Source organism: Ambystoma mexicanum, chromosome 7q (genome assembly GCF_040938575.1).
Source record: "Ambystoma mexicanum isolate Mex_15411 chromosome 7q, UKY_AmexF1_1, whole genome shotgun sequence".
NCBI lineage: Eukaryota > Metazoa > Chordata > Amphibia > Caudata > Ambystomatidae > Ambystoma > Ambystoma mexicanum.
The window spans coordinates 1,058,799,335-1,058,816,949 of NC_090941.1; the positions used below are offsets into that span (position 1 = coordinate 1,058,799,335).

The 17,615-nt window shown below is 46.8% G+C and overlaps 1 protein-coding gene across 6 annotated transcripts in view; it reads left to right on the top strand.

The window, feature by feature from the left end:
* The window catches only part of LOC138528604 (zinc finger protein 585A-like), a 512,079-nt gene extending 495,089 nt beyond the window's left edge, over positions 1-16,990 (top strand). For all 6 annotated transcript variants that reach the window (XM_069640389.1, XM_069640392.1, XM_069640393.1 and 3 more), the window contains one exon: positions 15,129-16,990. In XM_069640389.1, the coding sequence (XP_069496490.1) occupies positions 15,129-15,829 (701 nt within the window). In that variant the 3' untranslated portion in view covers positions 15,830-16,990. The remainder of the gene's footprint in view (positions 1-15,128) is intronic.
* The last annotated feature ends 625 nt before the right edge of the window (positions 16,991-17,615 follow it).

Here is a 17,615-nt window from a genome sequence, read left to right on the forward strand (position 1 = left end):
CCTGATCCTGACCCTGGGGGTGGCTGCCTGAGGGAGGACAATAGGCAGGGAGAAAACTCTCATGGGAGGGAAGGAGACTCACTAGCAGGATGGTATCCCTCTTTTCACTCAGGCAATGACATCAACCCCTGTAATTCCCAATACCATATGGCCTGTTGCAAAGTAGAACCAGACCATCCAATAAGACTCTTTCCTATACCTTTAGTAAAAGGACTGGGACGAGGAAGAGAATGAGAGCAATGCTGAGTGCTGAAGCCACGGAACCAGAGATGCGCTCTAGTTGTTGGATGGATCCAATACGTGCCGGGACATTTAAAAACCCTGCACAGCAAGCAAGATGAAGATCCAATACCCCTGACGTGGGTCGGCAGGCGAGGGAGAAGCCAGCTTCAGCGGGGAGCAGCAGAGCTCCTATCAGCGTTGTCATGAGAGGCTCGGAGATTGAAAGTACGCTGCACAGTGGCTGGCAGCAGGAGAAGCTGTGGAGAGAAAGCAGAGGTGTAGCGGGTACCGGAGCGCGGATGGGAGGAAGCACCCCGCTGGAGGAACCGCTGAGCACAGAGAATACAGAGAGACCGGTGAGCCCACCGAGGAGAATTGGGATGCTGGGGCACTTCGCAGCGTATATCGCACATCGATGAGCGACAGTAATACTGATGGGGTGAACCTAAGCAAGTGAGCTGGGACACCGAGTACATTACTAATTGAAGTGGATGAAAGAAGGTCAAAGACCCAGTGCCTGAATGAGTCAAACTGTTAATGTTGAGCAAGTCCTGGCAGGAGAGTATACCAGGCAACCGGATTACGAGTATGGGAGCCGCACCCAATGGTGTGAAATCCCGGGGAAGTGAACCATACCCCCTGGACTGCGACGCCAAATTCCCAATTTGCCATTCAATCCGCTGGCGTAAGTACCTCTGGTGGAATTACTTCCAGCAGTAATTCTGCCAATAATCAGCTGAATCACTGCTGGAGGTCCGCCAAAAATATAAAACCTATTTCTGCCCAATTACAAGAGCAAAGTCAGTGGAATTACCTACACAAATTGGAGGAAATTCAGCCAAAAACACAGCACAGTTACCTTCACCAAAAAGGTGGAGCTAAATGCAGACAGGTGTCTGAAATCAAGACACAGGCGCACCAGACCAACTCAGGAGTAGAAAAGGGCCACACCTAGCCCCAACACCCATCCAAGCTGACGTTGAATATGGGATCCACAACCAACTACCATACAGCCAGCTACAGCAGCATGTAAGACTCCAGCAGGGCAGGAGACAGGTACCACAAACGCACAAGAGATGTGTGCTGTGTCGGGCCACCATACCATGTGTATTCTAATCAGTGACTCTGCATTGTTTGGACCGTCCCACCATCACAAATCAGCCCACCCGAACCCGGGCCAATCACCAGAGTGCCATGACAATCGGAACTGCTGTCCCCACTCCCCAGCTGAAGCTTCTGTCAGTTCTACACTTTGTGCCATGGGTGGATGCAAGCACACTGTTGGTACACTGCATGAGATATCCCAACCCACTTAATCAAAGGTGCCAGACCAAGTCCTGGATGCGCACATGAGGCATGCCCATAAGCACATCTCCATGCCCATCACCCATGCGTAGTTGCATGCATCAAAGGCACGTTCCTACACCATTGCCCATTCCTCCAACACTATAGAGGCATTGGGTTGCACACATGGACACAGACCTCACAATAAGCCACTGATGCGGCTGATACCCTGATGCCACACATGATGCCATGATGCTGATGAACAGCACCCACCAGTGTACATAGACGGACACAGAGGACAGCTTACCTGGCGTGTGGCTAAGTAGTAGGCAATCCAAATAAGACTTATCACTGTGACTTACATGGGGGACAGAATGATGAGTAATGTGTCACAACTACAAGTCTCATGATGCACCAACAATTAAGCGCACAACATGCAACGAGCCATGACTGACCTACCCCCGTACACAGACTGAAGACCTGTGACTACACAGGACCTCCAAGCATGCAATGCTGAAGAATGCAATCCGGGCACCCGTCAAACCCAAACCCTGACTAAGCATCGTCATGGTCCATATATGGCCTACAACCACATCAATAGTGATGACTGAATTGCTGATGACATTGCATACACAAATAAACGATTAATGATGTTCCATACACTGTAATGACTACAAGTGTACCATGTCGGACAATTCCCATCCACTGCATTGTAATCAGTGTTAGGAAAGATTTCCCTTTAGGTGCAATTTTTTCTCCATGTGTTAACCCCCAAACTTTTTTCTTTTGTTTGGCTTACCTTACCTGACTTTTACCAGTGGAGCACAGCCTTCGGCTGCCCTCTTCCGGGCTTTCACTAATGTGTTATGGCGAACTTGACACGTCCTTCGAGCTGTCAGTACTGGGAAACTGTTTCCCTTGGTCTTCGACTTTGTTTCCATTTCTTGGTAACATTTTATCTATATGCCAAGTACCTTAATGTACTGCGCATAGGGGTCCTTTTCTTTTATGGACCTAACCTCCTCCTAAGGATTTTTGTACAAGTGTGTCTAGGACGAACTGATAGCAGCAGTTTACTTTTAACATATTTTTAATTCATTTTTATGAACCATACTGCCTTTCCTGCGTTTGACCCAAGACTTTGGCCAGTGCCGAAAATGGCCATGCCACCAAGCCTTTTGTTCTGTCTTGTTGGCCAATTTGTCCCTTTGCCTTCCCCCAGGTCGTGAGACCTGTGTAATCTACCCGCTTTCCTTAGCAAATGCAAGTACTTGCCTAAGGGTGTGTCTGATTTAAAACTTATTGTGGACTAGCTTTGGTCAACTAATTACTTGTTAAGAAGGTTTATTCATGTTAACAAGTTTTTGTTTTATGTATCTGTGCTATTTTATGTTGTAAGTTTTGTTTCGTGACAGCGCTCGGATGCTTGCGGACATTAGTGCTTTATAAACATATAAATAAATGAATTCCTTATTTGGGCATGCAGTCTCCCACGAAAACCGCAACTTTCACGGCTCCTGCATGTTGCGTGTCCTAGTGCCCTGGGAAGAGAGTTGGAACGGTCTGTCCCAATTCACACTACTCGTGCCAGTATGCCTGGTAGCCTTAAATGACTGGAACCACTGTAGACCATGATTGGCCTACACCTGGCGTGGTGTCTAGTCAAATTGTCGACAGACAAATGGTCGACAGACAAATGGTCGACACAATTTGGTCGACAGGTCAAATGATCGAAAACATTTTTTAGCTATATATATTTTTTTAGGTTTTCGTTTAGGGAAAAAACGTGGTTTTTAGCAAATAAAAGGGGTTGGGGGAACCCCCCAAAAAAAAAAAAATTGCTAATTTGACCTGTCGACCTTTTGGTGTCGACCATTTGTCCTGTCGACCATTTAGATTTGATCGTTTGACCTACAACCACCTGGCGTGTGTGCAGGAGAGCAGATCTTCCATTGGCTATCTGAGATTTTAGCACAAACCGAATCTTGGATAAGAGAAGGGGCTCTGCATACATTCCAGGTCGATCTACTGAGATTCACACGAACCTCATAAGGAGCCAAGTATCCTTAAGAAGAAAGCAGAATCGAGGAACCACCAGTGACGTGTTGGGAAGGTTTGGCACCCTGACCCCGCTGTTCTCCTGTTGGACTCCTGTTTCTTCATTGCACCAAGAAGGCCTGCCATGGTGCTTCGCCCCTTTGGAGTAGTGGAAACGACTACTCTCAGCTTCTCCTACTTACCCTAGCAAAGAGCCTCTTCAGAAGTGTTCCTGGGCCATCCAGTGAACAGACCAGCACGAACCCAGGGTATCGCACAGGAACGCTGCCGTCCCAAGTTGAGATTCGAGACTTGAGGAATTGCTAGCTTGTGGTCCTGGGCCCTCTCCTGCCAAAATTTCTCCTAGCTCCTCTGGGTCGCGATGTACGAGAGTGTGCCACGCCGCAGGCATTTGTGGTCCCTGCGTCGCCCCTCTGTGGTGACCATTGATGAAAGTGCCTGCAGTTCTTCCCTCCTGTGTCCTGAGATGAGCCACACCACAAACCTTCTTCCTTCAAGGGCTGAGAAAAAGCAAACGTCCCGTACCGCAGCAGCTGAGAGCCAGAGCGTCCCACAACTGAACGGTTAACACCAACAGGCGAAGTGGGCTAGACTGCCAGGTTGGCCTGGACTGTGTCAAGGGTCAGTGAGTACTTTCCTAACTTGCCGGTGACCCCCTGGCACATCCATTCACTTTGACACACAAGTGTCCCTCAGAAGATGCTCACCATGGCCGGGGTAGCCTGTGCTCCCAGTTATTTACAAACTCTGAAAGTCACTCTGTCCGCAAGGGTAGACCCTCTTCTAGAAATAGGAACTTATTCTTCATCGCCTAAAGCCCCTTCCTGAGCAGTTACAGCCCCCTGAAGAGAACCCGCTTCTTGGTTTACGCACAACCGCGCGTTGTTAACGCACAACTGTATTTTGAGCGCTATATAAGATAGGAATTGTTGATGAAGGACTGCCTAAACTGATACCTGTGTGGATTTAACCCCTTTACTGTTACAGGTCGTGGTTTTCTTCCCCCATCATCAGCCTTAGGCTAATCGCATTATTGTATATATGTTAGTGTATGATCTTGTGTGGTATTGTGTCTTCATAACTGTGATGTAATTGTGTTTTGATTACAAAGGCCTATAATACATGTATTTTTAATATACATCTGTCTAAGAGTAATCTGGAGTTTTACTGTGTGTGCTCATTTTGGGATTCTGATCACTCTCACCCCGCCTGAGACTTAGTCTTGACCGCCTGGTCCGGTTTTTCCAGGAGGTTCCCCTGTTTCACTTAACTAGGGTGGTCTCCTAAACTTCTGCCCACCAGGTCAGAGTTTAGAAATCCATCTTAACAAGGGTGCATCATGCACATGCAATGACATGCACACATTGGGCCAGCATCACATCTGGACTATATACATTTACCCAGACCCACACACACCATGTCTTCACACAGTCCATACATGTAATGCAGGTGTCACAGGCTATCCCCAGTTACCATGTCTGATGACACCTGTGAGGTACCCTGATACACCACAGGAGACAGCCAACAATGCGGCCCAGAGGACGTCCAGGTCATTACATTGTGTGCACATTTGGACTGCTGAAAGCCAGATTCATGTGCCTCCACCACATATGTTGCGCCCTCATGTACAGCCCTGAGTAAGTAAGCAAATAGTTGTCAAATGTACTGTGTTGCACAACTTGTGCATACAAGGATCATAAAAAGGCCTCCAGATGATGCCCATCTACCCTCAGGCTCAGATGAGGAAGACTTTGCAGGTGACTGCAGGACACCACACAACAGGACAGATATGGGGAAGTCAGGGAAGGAAGAATGGTCCCCCGGGGACTCATGGCCAATATCTGCAGAATAGTCACAAATGCACCCCATACTTCAATGCACATGCCCAGAATGCACATGTACCAACACCATGGAATAAACACTGTACAAATAATCATGACTTGAATGTGATTCATTTTCCTAACAACCGTGACCCCAACACAATCACCCACCCCACACCCTCAGCCCTAACAAAGTCACCCACCCCACACCCTCAGCCCCAACATAATCACCAACTAGTGCTTCCTTTACTCCCCTTTGTCTGCAGGCTTGTAAGCATGTTATGTGTGGTGCTGTGAGCACCTTGGTGGGGTGCTTGCCAACGACGCCTCAGTAGGGTAGCGGACACCGAACTCCCCTACACACTGCCCCACAGGTTTTCCATGTGATGCTGATGACTGTTCTAATTGCTCCCTCACACTCTGACTCACAAGGCTGTTGCTGGCATTGCTGTGGACAGTGCTCTTGCACAGTCAATCGGGACACCCGTCTTGCTGCCCCCATATGACATCCTGCATGGCCTGGGAATGGCCTAATTGTTCCTACACTATTGCGTGCATTTCAGCCTGCCTATGCTCCATTCTGTCAAGCCGATCCCAGATTGCCTGCTGCGTTGGGCCCCGGCGCTGGCTTTTGGGAATGTCTATGTCCATGGCCCACATTGTGTGATGAACATCGAGCTGGCTTGGGCAGCTCATCAAAGGAAGCTTCCTGTGGGTACTGTGAGAAACATTAAGGCGTCTCCCTGACTAGTCCCGGGGATCTGTCATCCAGCTGGCCAGGACACTGCGATCGCTATTGGATCCAGTTCCTTGGGGTGGACCAGTGAGGGAGGATCACCTGGATGGGGTGTCCTCGGGGAGTGGAAGTGGGACACCGACGGGTGAGGCGCAGTATCCCCCTTCTTCTAATAACTTTTCCCCATCCTGCTATATAGGAAGGTCAGTAACCCTATCTCCCCAACCCCCTTTTCCGACACAAACACGTTTGTACACTACGAAAGACAATGGACAAACATCAGAGCTGTTTACCTGACATGTCCCAACACAAGGGTCAGGCAATTGACCAGGATCACACACACACACACACACACACACGCACACCCCCGACGGCCCTTTCCCTTCCCCACAGGGATAAAAGGCGGAGCATGAGAGTGCAATACAAGCAAGGCAGACCGCACGACAAGACAGCTATATGACACAGAAGTTCAAAAGGAGAATAATGGCGGTGAGAACCTGAAAGGCTGACCAGGAGAGAAGAGACCTTGCCCTTTTCCATCCATACCCACGAGACCTCCGTGGAGGGAATTGTAAGACCGCGAACAATAGCCCAAGTGTGTTGCAGTAGATGTCAACCGTACACAAAGCGTGCCTATGCTGATAAGCAGGACAGAGGGCGACGCCTGCTACCGTGGTACCGGCCTTGACTTCAGATATACTGAAAAGCCAAGTGGTTCATCACTGCCGGTGAGTTGAAGAGGAACCAATAAAGAAACCGAACTGTGTTTAATGAAAGTCGCAAAATGGCACATTGAGGGAAAAAACTGTAAATTGTTAAAGGAAGACCAGCTGCAGAGGGGGGCGGCACCACATGGGTGCTCACTCGAGAGACTCTGGGTGATCCCACGTTGAATGAAACTGCTGATACCAGAAGGCCGTAGAAGACTCATCAGGAAAGGTCAAAGTGGTCATACAGGTGCCTAGCAAAATCCCTGTACAGTCAAAAGTCTTTGACTGACAAACCATTGAGAATGCAAGAGAAGTGAATCCCAAAAGAGAAAGTAAATGGAATTGCAAAGTGGCAAGAGTGAACCCAACGGAGGGAAGCCAATAAAGAGGGGCGAAGTCTAAAGTCCCAAGGAACAGTGTGTTGACAGAAGTGAAACTGACAGAGGGATGTCCACGATGCACTGTTTAAAAAGACATTAAGATTTGTGAGTGCCAAAAGAAAAATTGATTGGTGAAAAGCCGTTGTGAACCCGGTGGAGGGAGGCAGACAGTTTAGAGGGGTCTGAGCCCGGAAGAGGGGGAGCCCATGTGTGAAGGCATCACCCAACGTACATTTGAAAGGAACCTTTTGTTATTATTGGAGGCTATCAGGTCCTCATAGGAAAAAGGATACTTGACCACTGACGGCCCTGATATCTAAAGCACAACTTCTCGTGCTGGGAAAGCCAGAGCATGTGCTGTGCTCAGGAGTCCCACCTTGTCCCGTGCTCAAAACGTGGGAAGGGGTGACCACCGGCTACCACATCCTGACTTATCATTTGTGAACACTTCTTTCTTTCTTGTGAACCCTATCCCACACCCTTTTGTATTAGTTGTAAGGGATGGCAACATGTTTTTCTTGGTATGGGCCCTTTCTTTTGACAAGACGCCAATAGGGCTGCTTTATTTTTCATTTGATGGTCGTAGCTTGCTCCTATCTTAGCTTTAGGTTTAGATTAGGCGTTTTTCCAACCTACATATTCAGTTTAATAAACACCCTTGAACTGTCTATTCCTGATACCATGCCTTCCTTACAGTACTGATGTGCACAGCGAGATGGCTGATGCGAAGGAGGCGGGTTCAGTGGCGAGAGGCTTTGCAGGGGGACGACTAGGTGAGATATGCTAAATGGTGGTTGTGGTTGGATTGATGTGGGGGAAGATGACTCGGACAGCACGACTGCAGTGGTTGCTGTGGGCTGCTGACATGGTAGGCTGTCGTACCCACTCTGGCTCATGTTTGTTTCTGCAGTTACCCCAGTTGTGGTGGCGGTTGCCCCTGTTGCTGGTGGAGCTGCTTTCATAATTGTGTCCTGTGGTGTCATTGTGGCTGCATCTTTCACACCAGTGGACGTGGCAGTAGACTGCATGCTTCCATGAGGTCTTTTTTTGGTGGCCCGCTCCGAGACCTGGCTGGGCCTGTGGGCTTAGTGACACCTGTTGGTGCTAGTGTCGTGGAGGGTCCGGCCACATCAGATGTTTCCGGAGTGTCTTGAGTGCCTGTTGGGAGACATTTAAATGTGCTTTAGTACATTGGTGGTGATGTGCATTGCGAGTCAACATTCACTGTCACTTGTACTGTTGCATCACAGTGTGTTTGGCCTCCGGGGGGGACATTCCTCATGTGACTGACAGTTTGGAAGTCACATGCTTTATTCAGGGCGACCATGTAGTTAGTGTGGGGTGCCTCACTTGCTTTGGATGTCCAGTCCTAGGCCAGATTGTCCTACAGGGTCACCTGTGCACATGTACGTCAAACGGTTGATGATTGGTTTGCAGGTAGTGCAGTCAGCTGATTGGTGTACATTGATTTGTGTGAGAGTCGTGTTGACATGTCAGACATCATTTTGTCAATGTGTGCCTTTGTGGTACGTTGCAGTTGCTGGGATCGTAGGTCTGACACCACAGGTCCACTGTTGTTCACTAATGGACATGGGCTCTGTGATCATTCAATGATTGCTGTGTTGACTGTGCATGGGTGACCAGTGCGCGGGCAACGGGTGGCTGTGATGTGCGCCATTAATGTGCATTGTTCATTCTAACTTGCAGTGCAATGGTGATACTTGGCTACATCATTTCCTCCCCACCCTGCCTGGTTGCCATGCAAGAGGTGTCATGGCTTCACGGACTCATGTTGTTGTGGCCTGCAGCCTCATGTGGATAGTTCAAGCGTTGTTGAGGTTGATGTTGCATGCATGCCTTCATGGTTGTTCATCTATGGGATCATCTTTCACTCGGGTGCTTACCAGATTTCCCCTTGCTGCTGTCTCTGATCTCTGCTAAGCCCACTCCCTTGATGCCGACCATGTGGAGGATTCCACTGACCATGTCCTTCCAGTGGGTAATTTGGAGTGTTTCTACACTACCACCAGCAGTGGCAGCCATCTCCCTGCGGTGGATGGAAATCAGGCTCTGTACCATGGGCTTCAGGTCATTCCACCTTTTCTTCAGGTCTTCTGTGTCGCGTTGGACATGTCCTATGGCCACCACCTTGTCCCTGATCTCTGTCCAGATTGCATTCTTGCGCTGCTGGCTTGTTTTATAGTGTTGTGCCCCATATAATTCCTCAGAGAGGCCACCACCTGCTCTGCCAGTACAGTGAGCTCCTGCTCAGTGAGTTTGGCATATCGGGCACCCTGGATTTCACCTTTACACCTGACATGATTCCACTTGTCTGGTGGTTCAGATTGCTCTCCTACGGCCCTGAATTTTGACATATTGTGTTTTACAAAATGGCCACCACTGTGCTTCGTTTTAACACAATGAATTTCCGCCAGCAGCGATAACGGTAATTACCGCGTCACACTTGGTTTTCAGTGGTAGCGGAATTACCGTTACCGATATTGTTGTTTGCGCGTGTGCCTGCCATGTTGGAACATAGAGGTAATTCCGCTGCACAACACAGCAGTAATGGTAATTCCACTGCAGCAGAATTACCGCTGATTCTAGCCCAGACTCATAATGATGCCCTTTGTCTTGTGGCATGCCTGCCTAAACCAGTTCCAACTGGGAGGCTGGCTGACCTGAAAGGACAGCCATCCCCCAAAGTTTTAATGTAGCATGAGTGCTGATTGGCTAGGTCCCTAGATAAATGGCCTAGATCTTGAAGCTGAAGACAAGTCGACCACTGGAGCTGAATCTGATGAGGAAGTGGAAGAGAAGAAGTTTGGCTACTTCCAGCGACCAGAGATGCCTGCTGAGTAACTGCTGTCTGAGCTGACCCTTTATTCCATGCGACAGAGGAGTCCTGAAGACAAGAACTCCAACCCTTGGACTGGTATGACCAATCATTCTTAAGAAGACCTACATTTCGAGCCAGCCCGCGACAGGCTGTGATCTTCCTGGGCTGCAAATAGCCAATACCCTCAGACCTCTAGGCTGCAATGTCTTCCGAAGAACAAATCTCTCTGAAGCTTTGGTGGACTCCTTCCGGACCGCCTGATGCAAGATTACACTCCTTAAAGATCCCTCACCATAGTGCTGGACTGAGATAGCGAGGTCAATCGTTTGGACGGCACCCGTTCATCTGGTGTCTTCAAAAGGGCCTCAAATCCACAGAGCTGCGAGAAGCTAAGAAGAAACCTTTGCTGGGAGCCGTTGCTGGGAGCCATTACACGAGTCCTGCAGCTGCTGCTTCGAAAAGGTGTCCCCCTACATCATCTTCTTCATTGCAGAGGTATTGTGGGACTTAAGGTAAAATGTACCTAAAGTTGTGTAGCTCCTGTGTGGCTAGGGTGGTGGTTTGCACATTTGGGTGTTCGCCCATACCGTTCACCCATCTCTAACGCTGGAATGCATTCAGGGAGCCCTCTATGAGGTCCCTGAATTCTTTTACCAACTACAAAGTCTGATTCTTAATTTTTAGAGGCTAAATCCTCTGGAACTCTGTATTTCCTGCAGTTGCCTGATCCTGTTCTGCCTACTAGTGGCCAATGGGCTACCAGTATCCCCTTCTGCCTGAGAAAACGAATGCCCTAGATTAGGGATGAACTTCAAAAGCATAAGGCTTCTGTGGAGGAACTGCAAAAGCATAAGGCTTCTGTGGAGGAACTCTTACAAGTGAAAGTACTTACTTGCTATTGTTGGTGCTGTAACTGAATTATTCCTGAAATGGAATAAGCTACATATGTTGCAAAGTACTTACCTGCTACTGAGGGTAACTGTATCATTCCTGAAACAGAATAAGTTACTGGGGGTGTCATGTACTTACTTGAATTGTTGGTATTATAACTGTATTATACCTGAAATTAATAGTTTACTACAAATTGGAGTTTACTTAACTTGAACTGCATACTGCTGTTCTCAAAAGTATTTTACATGGTGGTTTATTTACCAGAAAAGTTGTTTGGACCCTATGTATGCTACAAGTACTTTGTACCTTCCTATAGCCCTCTCTCCTTCCTATGATAAGCCTAGCTGCTCTGCCAACTTTACCAGTATCTTGAGTGTTCCAGGCCTGTACTGAGTTGGAGCTCTGTATTGCCCAAGGGATAGTATTTTATTAAGTCTTACTTAGGTCCGTTTTTCAAAAGTCCACTTAACAGTAGGGATGAACACAATTTAAGGATACACTTTTGGGCACATTTTCTATGTTGTTTTTTTCATTCTTATTGTAGTTACTAGCTATTATCGAGTTAAGCACTGTAAAGGCCATGTATAGTTTAGTTTATTATTTATAATGCGCACCAGACCCAGGAGCATCAGGGCGCAGCAGAAGGATATGTTCAACTTAGTTACATGGCCGACCAGGCCGACATATATAATAGCACATCAGCATATACAAAGTAAATTACATAATCACAAGCGAATGCATTGATATTACATGGGTGCATGAGGTACAGGACAGAGTAGACAGTGGCATATCAATATGTACAATGTAAGTTACATGGTTTGGGTGGCATAGACTAAGGTAGACGCAGTACCTTAGGAGAGTTGACCAAGGGGACTGGTGCAGAGTAGGTGAATCCATAGGTAAAGGAAAGGAAGCAAAACGAGGGTGTTGTGTTAGTTTGGATGTATTTGTCGTTTTCTTTTAGCCAGTTGTTCAAATCTGTCTGAATTTGGCATAAGGCTGGGGGGCTCTGATAGTTGGAGGTAGGGAGTTCCATATTTGCGCAGCCTTGACTGGGAAGCTATGTCCCCCCAATAGTGGAAAGTCTAAATCGTGGAACTTGGAGGCAGTTAGAGTTAGCTATTCTCGTTGGTCTGGAGGATGTTTTTTGCAGATTCTGTCTGTGAGGTAGGGTGGTGCATTATTATTGAGGCACTTGTGGGTGAGGGAGGCAGTCTTGAGTTTAATTTTATCAGAGGTAGATAACCATTTGTATGCTCTTCTTGTAGAGGAGATATGCTCACTTCTATTAATCTTCAATGCTGCTCTCAAGGCATTGTTCTGGAGAACCTGTATATTATGGATGGTTTGTTTGTTCGCTACGATGTAGAGTGCGTTACAATAATCCAATTTGGAAAGTATGAGGGCTCTAGCCAGCGTGAGGCAACTGTCTGTGGAGAGTAATTGTTTACTGGCTCTGATGAGTTTGCAAGTATATGCAGTAGCCGATGCAAGGGAGTGAACTTGTTTAGTGAAGTTCATGGTAGCATCTAGGTAAAAGCCTAGGGTCTTCACTTACTTTGCTACTTTTATGTTATTACCATCAATAGCGAAGTTGGCATAATCTGGGCTAAATTTGGCTAGGAGGGTCGGGGTGCCTAGAATGATGAGCTCAGTTTTGTCGTCATTCTGGCATAGACCATGAGTGGCCATCCTTGCCTGAACGATACTGTAAATTCTATTCACCAAAGCCAGATCAATGGCGTAATCTCCTGAAAGCGGGAGGAGGATTTGGGTATCGTCTGCATAGTTAGTGTAGGCGATACCCAAATGGTCCATTTCGTCAAAGAGGGGCTTGGTGAATACGTTATAAGAGTGTGGGTGACACACAGGATCCCTGTGGAATGCCGCAGGTTATGGGTATAGGATCTGCTGAGGCCGAGGGAGAGAAGACTCTCGTGGTCCTGTTACTCAGGAAAGACTCGATCCAGGTTATGGCCTCCTTGGAGAAATGGGCTGCGGAGTCTAGGTGGCTGCATAGGACTTTGTGGTCAACCAAGTGAAATGCAGCCGAGAGGTCTAGAAGGAGGAGTAGGGCTGGTTGGCCTTTGTCTCTAAACTCATCTATTTAGGCCTTAAGGCCAATTAGAGCCGTCTTGGTGCCATGTTGAGGGTGGAATCCAGATTGACGAGATCCTAAGAGGAGGTTAGATTCCAGGAGATTCTGTATTTTAATATAGGCCACTCTATCTAAGATTTTTAGAAGAAATGGCACCGTCGTGATAGGTCTGAAGTTCGTGGGAATGGCAGGGTCAAGGGTTTGCTTTTTCAGTAATGGCAGAACCCAGGATTCTTTCAGATTATTCGGGACAGTACCAGTGGTGAATGACGCGTTGATAAGTTTAGTAATGAAAGGAGAGACTTCTCTCGCAGCATCCTTGTTAAATTGCGCCGGACATTGGTCTCCTTTGCAATTGGACAGTTTAAGTCCCAGTATGATCTTCTCCACCTCGATAGTCGATACTTTAGAGAAACTGAAACGTGTTTCTTGTTTGTGATGAGGTAGGGGAGCTGTGCTCTGAGGCGTTTGGGGTGCTAGAGAGGCTTTCTTGTGGGCAATTTTGGTCTGTAGGTTGGCTACTTTGTTGGCAGTGTGTTGGATACTGGAACACCACTTTTTGTCTTTGCAATTTTCTTTTGGTACAATTGGTGTTTCCAGTTCTTTCAGGATAATGAACAGTTCTTTAACACTAGACTTGGATTGGGATATTCTGTTATAGACTTCCTGTTTGGCTAAGAGGGTGTCTTTCTTGTATTGAGATGAGACTTTGGTAAGATTTAATTTATTATCTACTGATGGGGAGAGTCTCCAAACCGTTTCCAACTTTCTTTTGAGTAGTCTCAGGTTTTTTAAGTGTGGGGTAAACCAAGAGTTGAGGTGTTTTTTAGGTTTACTCTTCCTTAGTTTCAGTGGTGCAATATTGTCTAGGGCTGAATTCATGACTTTGTTGCAACGTTGGTCTAGAGCGTTAAGGTCCATATTGTCCGATATAGAATTGAGTTTAGGTAAAATATGGGGTAGCAATTCTTCGGCTGTCATAGGTTTTTTATTCCTCGTAAGTGAGGGAGGGGTAATCAAGGGCTGGGCCGTGGCTGGGTTAGTGGCTAGTGTAAATATTAGGAGATGGTGGTCTGTCCAGATCTGCGGAACAATAGCTGTTATATTCCGCAATCCAATCGAGGATTCAACCTTTGTTGTGTGTAGGTAAGTTGACTTTCTGGGAGAATCCAAGCTCTTGCAGAGTCGTAGCAATGGCCATAGAGTGGGTATCCTTAGTATCATTATAACCTAGGGTGAAATCGCTCAGCACTAGTGTTTGGGTAGTATTTTGTAGGTTGTTATACAGGGCCGTAGAGATCTGTTCCGAGAAGGTTCCAATGGGACCTGGTGGCCTATAGATAAGGAAGATGTTTACCGTTTGTGAGTTGGCCGTGGCGACTTTGACCGACAGGTATTCACAAGGTTTCATGGTTGGTGCTGTCACAATTCTCAAGTCTAGGTTATTCTTGGCTATTATTGCTATTCCTCCACCTTGAGAGGTGAGTCTATCTGCTCGCAGGATAGTATAATTTGCAGGGACTGCTAGCGATATGGCAGGGCCTGCTGCGTCATGTATTCAAGATTCTGAGATGGCCAGGAAGTCTAAATTGTCCGTTAATAGAATGTCAGATTTAATATAGGCATTTAATCCACTTGTATGCCCCTCACTGCCTAGGCGGTAACAATAGAATAAGCATGAAAAAGGTGAATCACCAAAGGCTTTAAATATCCAGTAGAAACAGAGCAAATTCTCTATTTATGAAGAACCTACTGGGAATCCTTCTCCCCTTCAGTACTTGAGGTAGAATGTGCATCATATTGTTGGTTGGGTGTTTAAACCCTTCCTTGGCAGGTAGGTCTTGTTGCCCCACAGATTGAGTGTACATACATTTATTAGGTGCTTGTACTGAACCCATGCGACCATCATGGTTGTTTAAAAGAGCCAAAAGGGCTAAGACAATATGGGTGGGGTGGATTGTGGAAGGGAAACCTGTTTTATACAAATCCTGCATTCGTTTATGATGCTTCTTTACCTCTATCTACAATTGCCATTGTTTCCCATTGTATTCAGGTGCATGCTAATATGTTGCTTGTTTTTTTGTTTCTAGCAGGTGAAGGCTGGATGAATAAAAATGGGAAAGAGCACCTACCAAAAGATTTGGATAGAATGGATAACCAAGAGGCCTGTCTTGGATCAGCCCAAGACCACGGCCAGCCATGTTCTGAGCGGGAACGCAACTCAGAAGGGCAGGCGGGAGAGGGTCTTGGAGATGAGCAAGCCCCTTCCACAGATTATGGTCAAGGTTTTAGTATTCAGGGGGAACATGTGCTACAGCAGAGAATCCACTCTGGAGAAGGAACGCATGCGTCAACTGACTCTGGGACCATTCTTGACCTGGGCTCTCACTTGATGGAACGTCAAAAGATAGTGCGAGAGAAGCCTTTTCCGTGTACTGAATGTGAGCGAACTTTTGCAAGAAGTTCTGATCTCATCAAACACCAACGGGCCCACCGGGGGGACCGTCCGTATGTATGCAATGCCTGTGGGAAATGTTTCAGGAGGAACACTTCTCTCATAATACACAAGCGGATTCACACGGGAGAGAGACCCTATAAGTGTAAGGAATGTGGAAAAAGCTTTGTTCAAAGACAGCATTTGACAACACACTTGAAAACTCACACAGGGGAGAGGCCGTACCCCTGCCCAGAGTGTGAGAAAGGTTTCAGGTGGAGGTCAGAGCTCGTCAAGCACCAGAAGGTTCACGAAGCCGCAGACCCATTGCAAGGTACTGAGTATACACGTGGGTGAACATCTATTGCTCATTGATGAGTATGGGAAAGGCTTCATTTACAGCAATTTCCCTGGTCTAATCCCGGAAACGCACTTCACCAAGGAGTGAAAACCTTATGCATGCATGCAATATGAGCCAATTTTCAAACGGAAGTAGACCCTTTAAATCGACTGCGGGTTCCCATGGGAGAATCCTGGTTTTGTTCTGTTTATTTTGGCAGATTCAATGACTTGGGGAAACTCCTGCAGGTGCACACAGAAGAATGAGCAGAGCTTAACTGTCTTGCATGCAGGGCTGATCAAGCACCGAACATCTGTCTTTTGCCTGGAAATGTTACCTGTAGCCACGGTCATATCTTACCATATTTAGAAGGCATTCTCCGCAGGGCAAGCACGAAGGGACTATGTGGTGAAAAAGAGACTGACACAGCATGTGCTGCAGAATAACCATCTTGCTTGAGGTGCCAATTGCCAATTAAGCACCTTGTGAATGGGAGAAGATTCAAAAGACTGTTAAATAGGGTAGCAGTGCTACACAATCTGTGTAAAGAAAAGAAAGGCAAAGTTAAACACTACACTGTGGCTTCATAGGGGGCATCTATGAAATGACATATGCCCAGGATCAGACTGTGAAAACAAATCCTAAACTCAGTGTTCGGGTGCATTGGCATATCAAGAGCAGCCTTCTTCTACGCGCACTCATCGGAAACTCCTTGGTGCTTGGCGGGACGACAGATTTTGAGTAGGGTTTTTCCAGATTTGCACCTTAGTGAGATGGGGGGGTTCCCCATGTACAGTACAATACAGAGTGAATGCATCTGTCCCAACATACACCACAACTGAAAGCATTGCCTGTTTTTTTCAGCTCATTGTATATGAATTTGAGGAACAACTACATTTTAAAGCTCTTAATTATTTGGACAGTTTTATGTACAAATATTGTTATTTAAATATTATAGTATGTTATGCTGTATTGCTGCAGCACTGAATTTTTTACCAGGACTTGTTTTAAAAGCTGCATTCTCTTAATTAAAAGAGTCAGGTTTTACAGACGAAACTAGTGAACAAGTGCAGTTGACTGCATAAGTAAATACTCTGCACGACAGGCGTGTCTATATATCTGCACTGTATCATGTTTGCACACTAGTAGAATTAAACAAGAAGAGTAACTTGACTTTACTAACTGCTGCTCTGTTGTTCGGCGAAATGCATCACTTACTGGGTGAATGTTTGGGGCTTAATTTATCACGGCAAACCAAATCTAACCTTTTTATTTTTACTTTAGGCCTGAATTTGAACGCAACCAGTGCCTGGTTCTGCCAGGATGTACTTGTACGTGTACAGTGCACAAGATAAAACCTATTTAAACTGTATGTTGTGACATTGGAAGTGGTGGTGGAGTCTAAGCTGCCCAAGTATTTCCCACTCTTCCTCATAGGCCTTTGTGGAGGAGTGTGGGGCTGTGTGCCCCATGTAATGGCTGCATCCTGGTGTGCTGCTGATGCTTGCAAGTAAAGGGCGTTGTCCCTTCTACAGTCTCTGCAAAATAAATGCAGATGTCACGCAGTGCTTGTTGAGCAGGCTTTAAAAAGCTACTACGCTCCCCAGGAATTTTCTCAACCTCGCTGTTATCAGTAACCTGGATGTAGGGGGCTGATCTACTCCATTCTATGTCTTTGACTGTACACTTGTCCTCTGAGTAGGATTATTACAATAGCCCCTTCACTCCAATGGTCCTCAAAGAGACACTTAAGGCAATTTATGGACTCCTTCGCGAGAGCAGACGCAAGCCAGGCAGAAACAC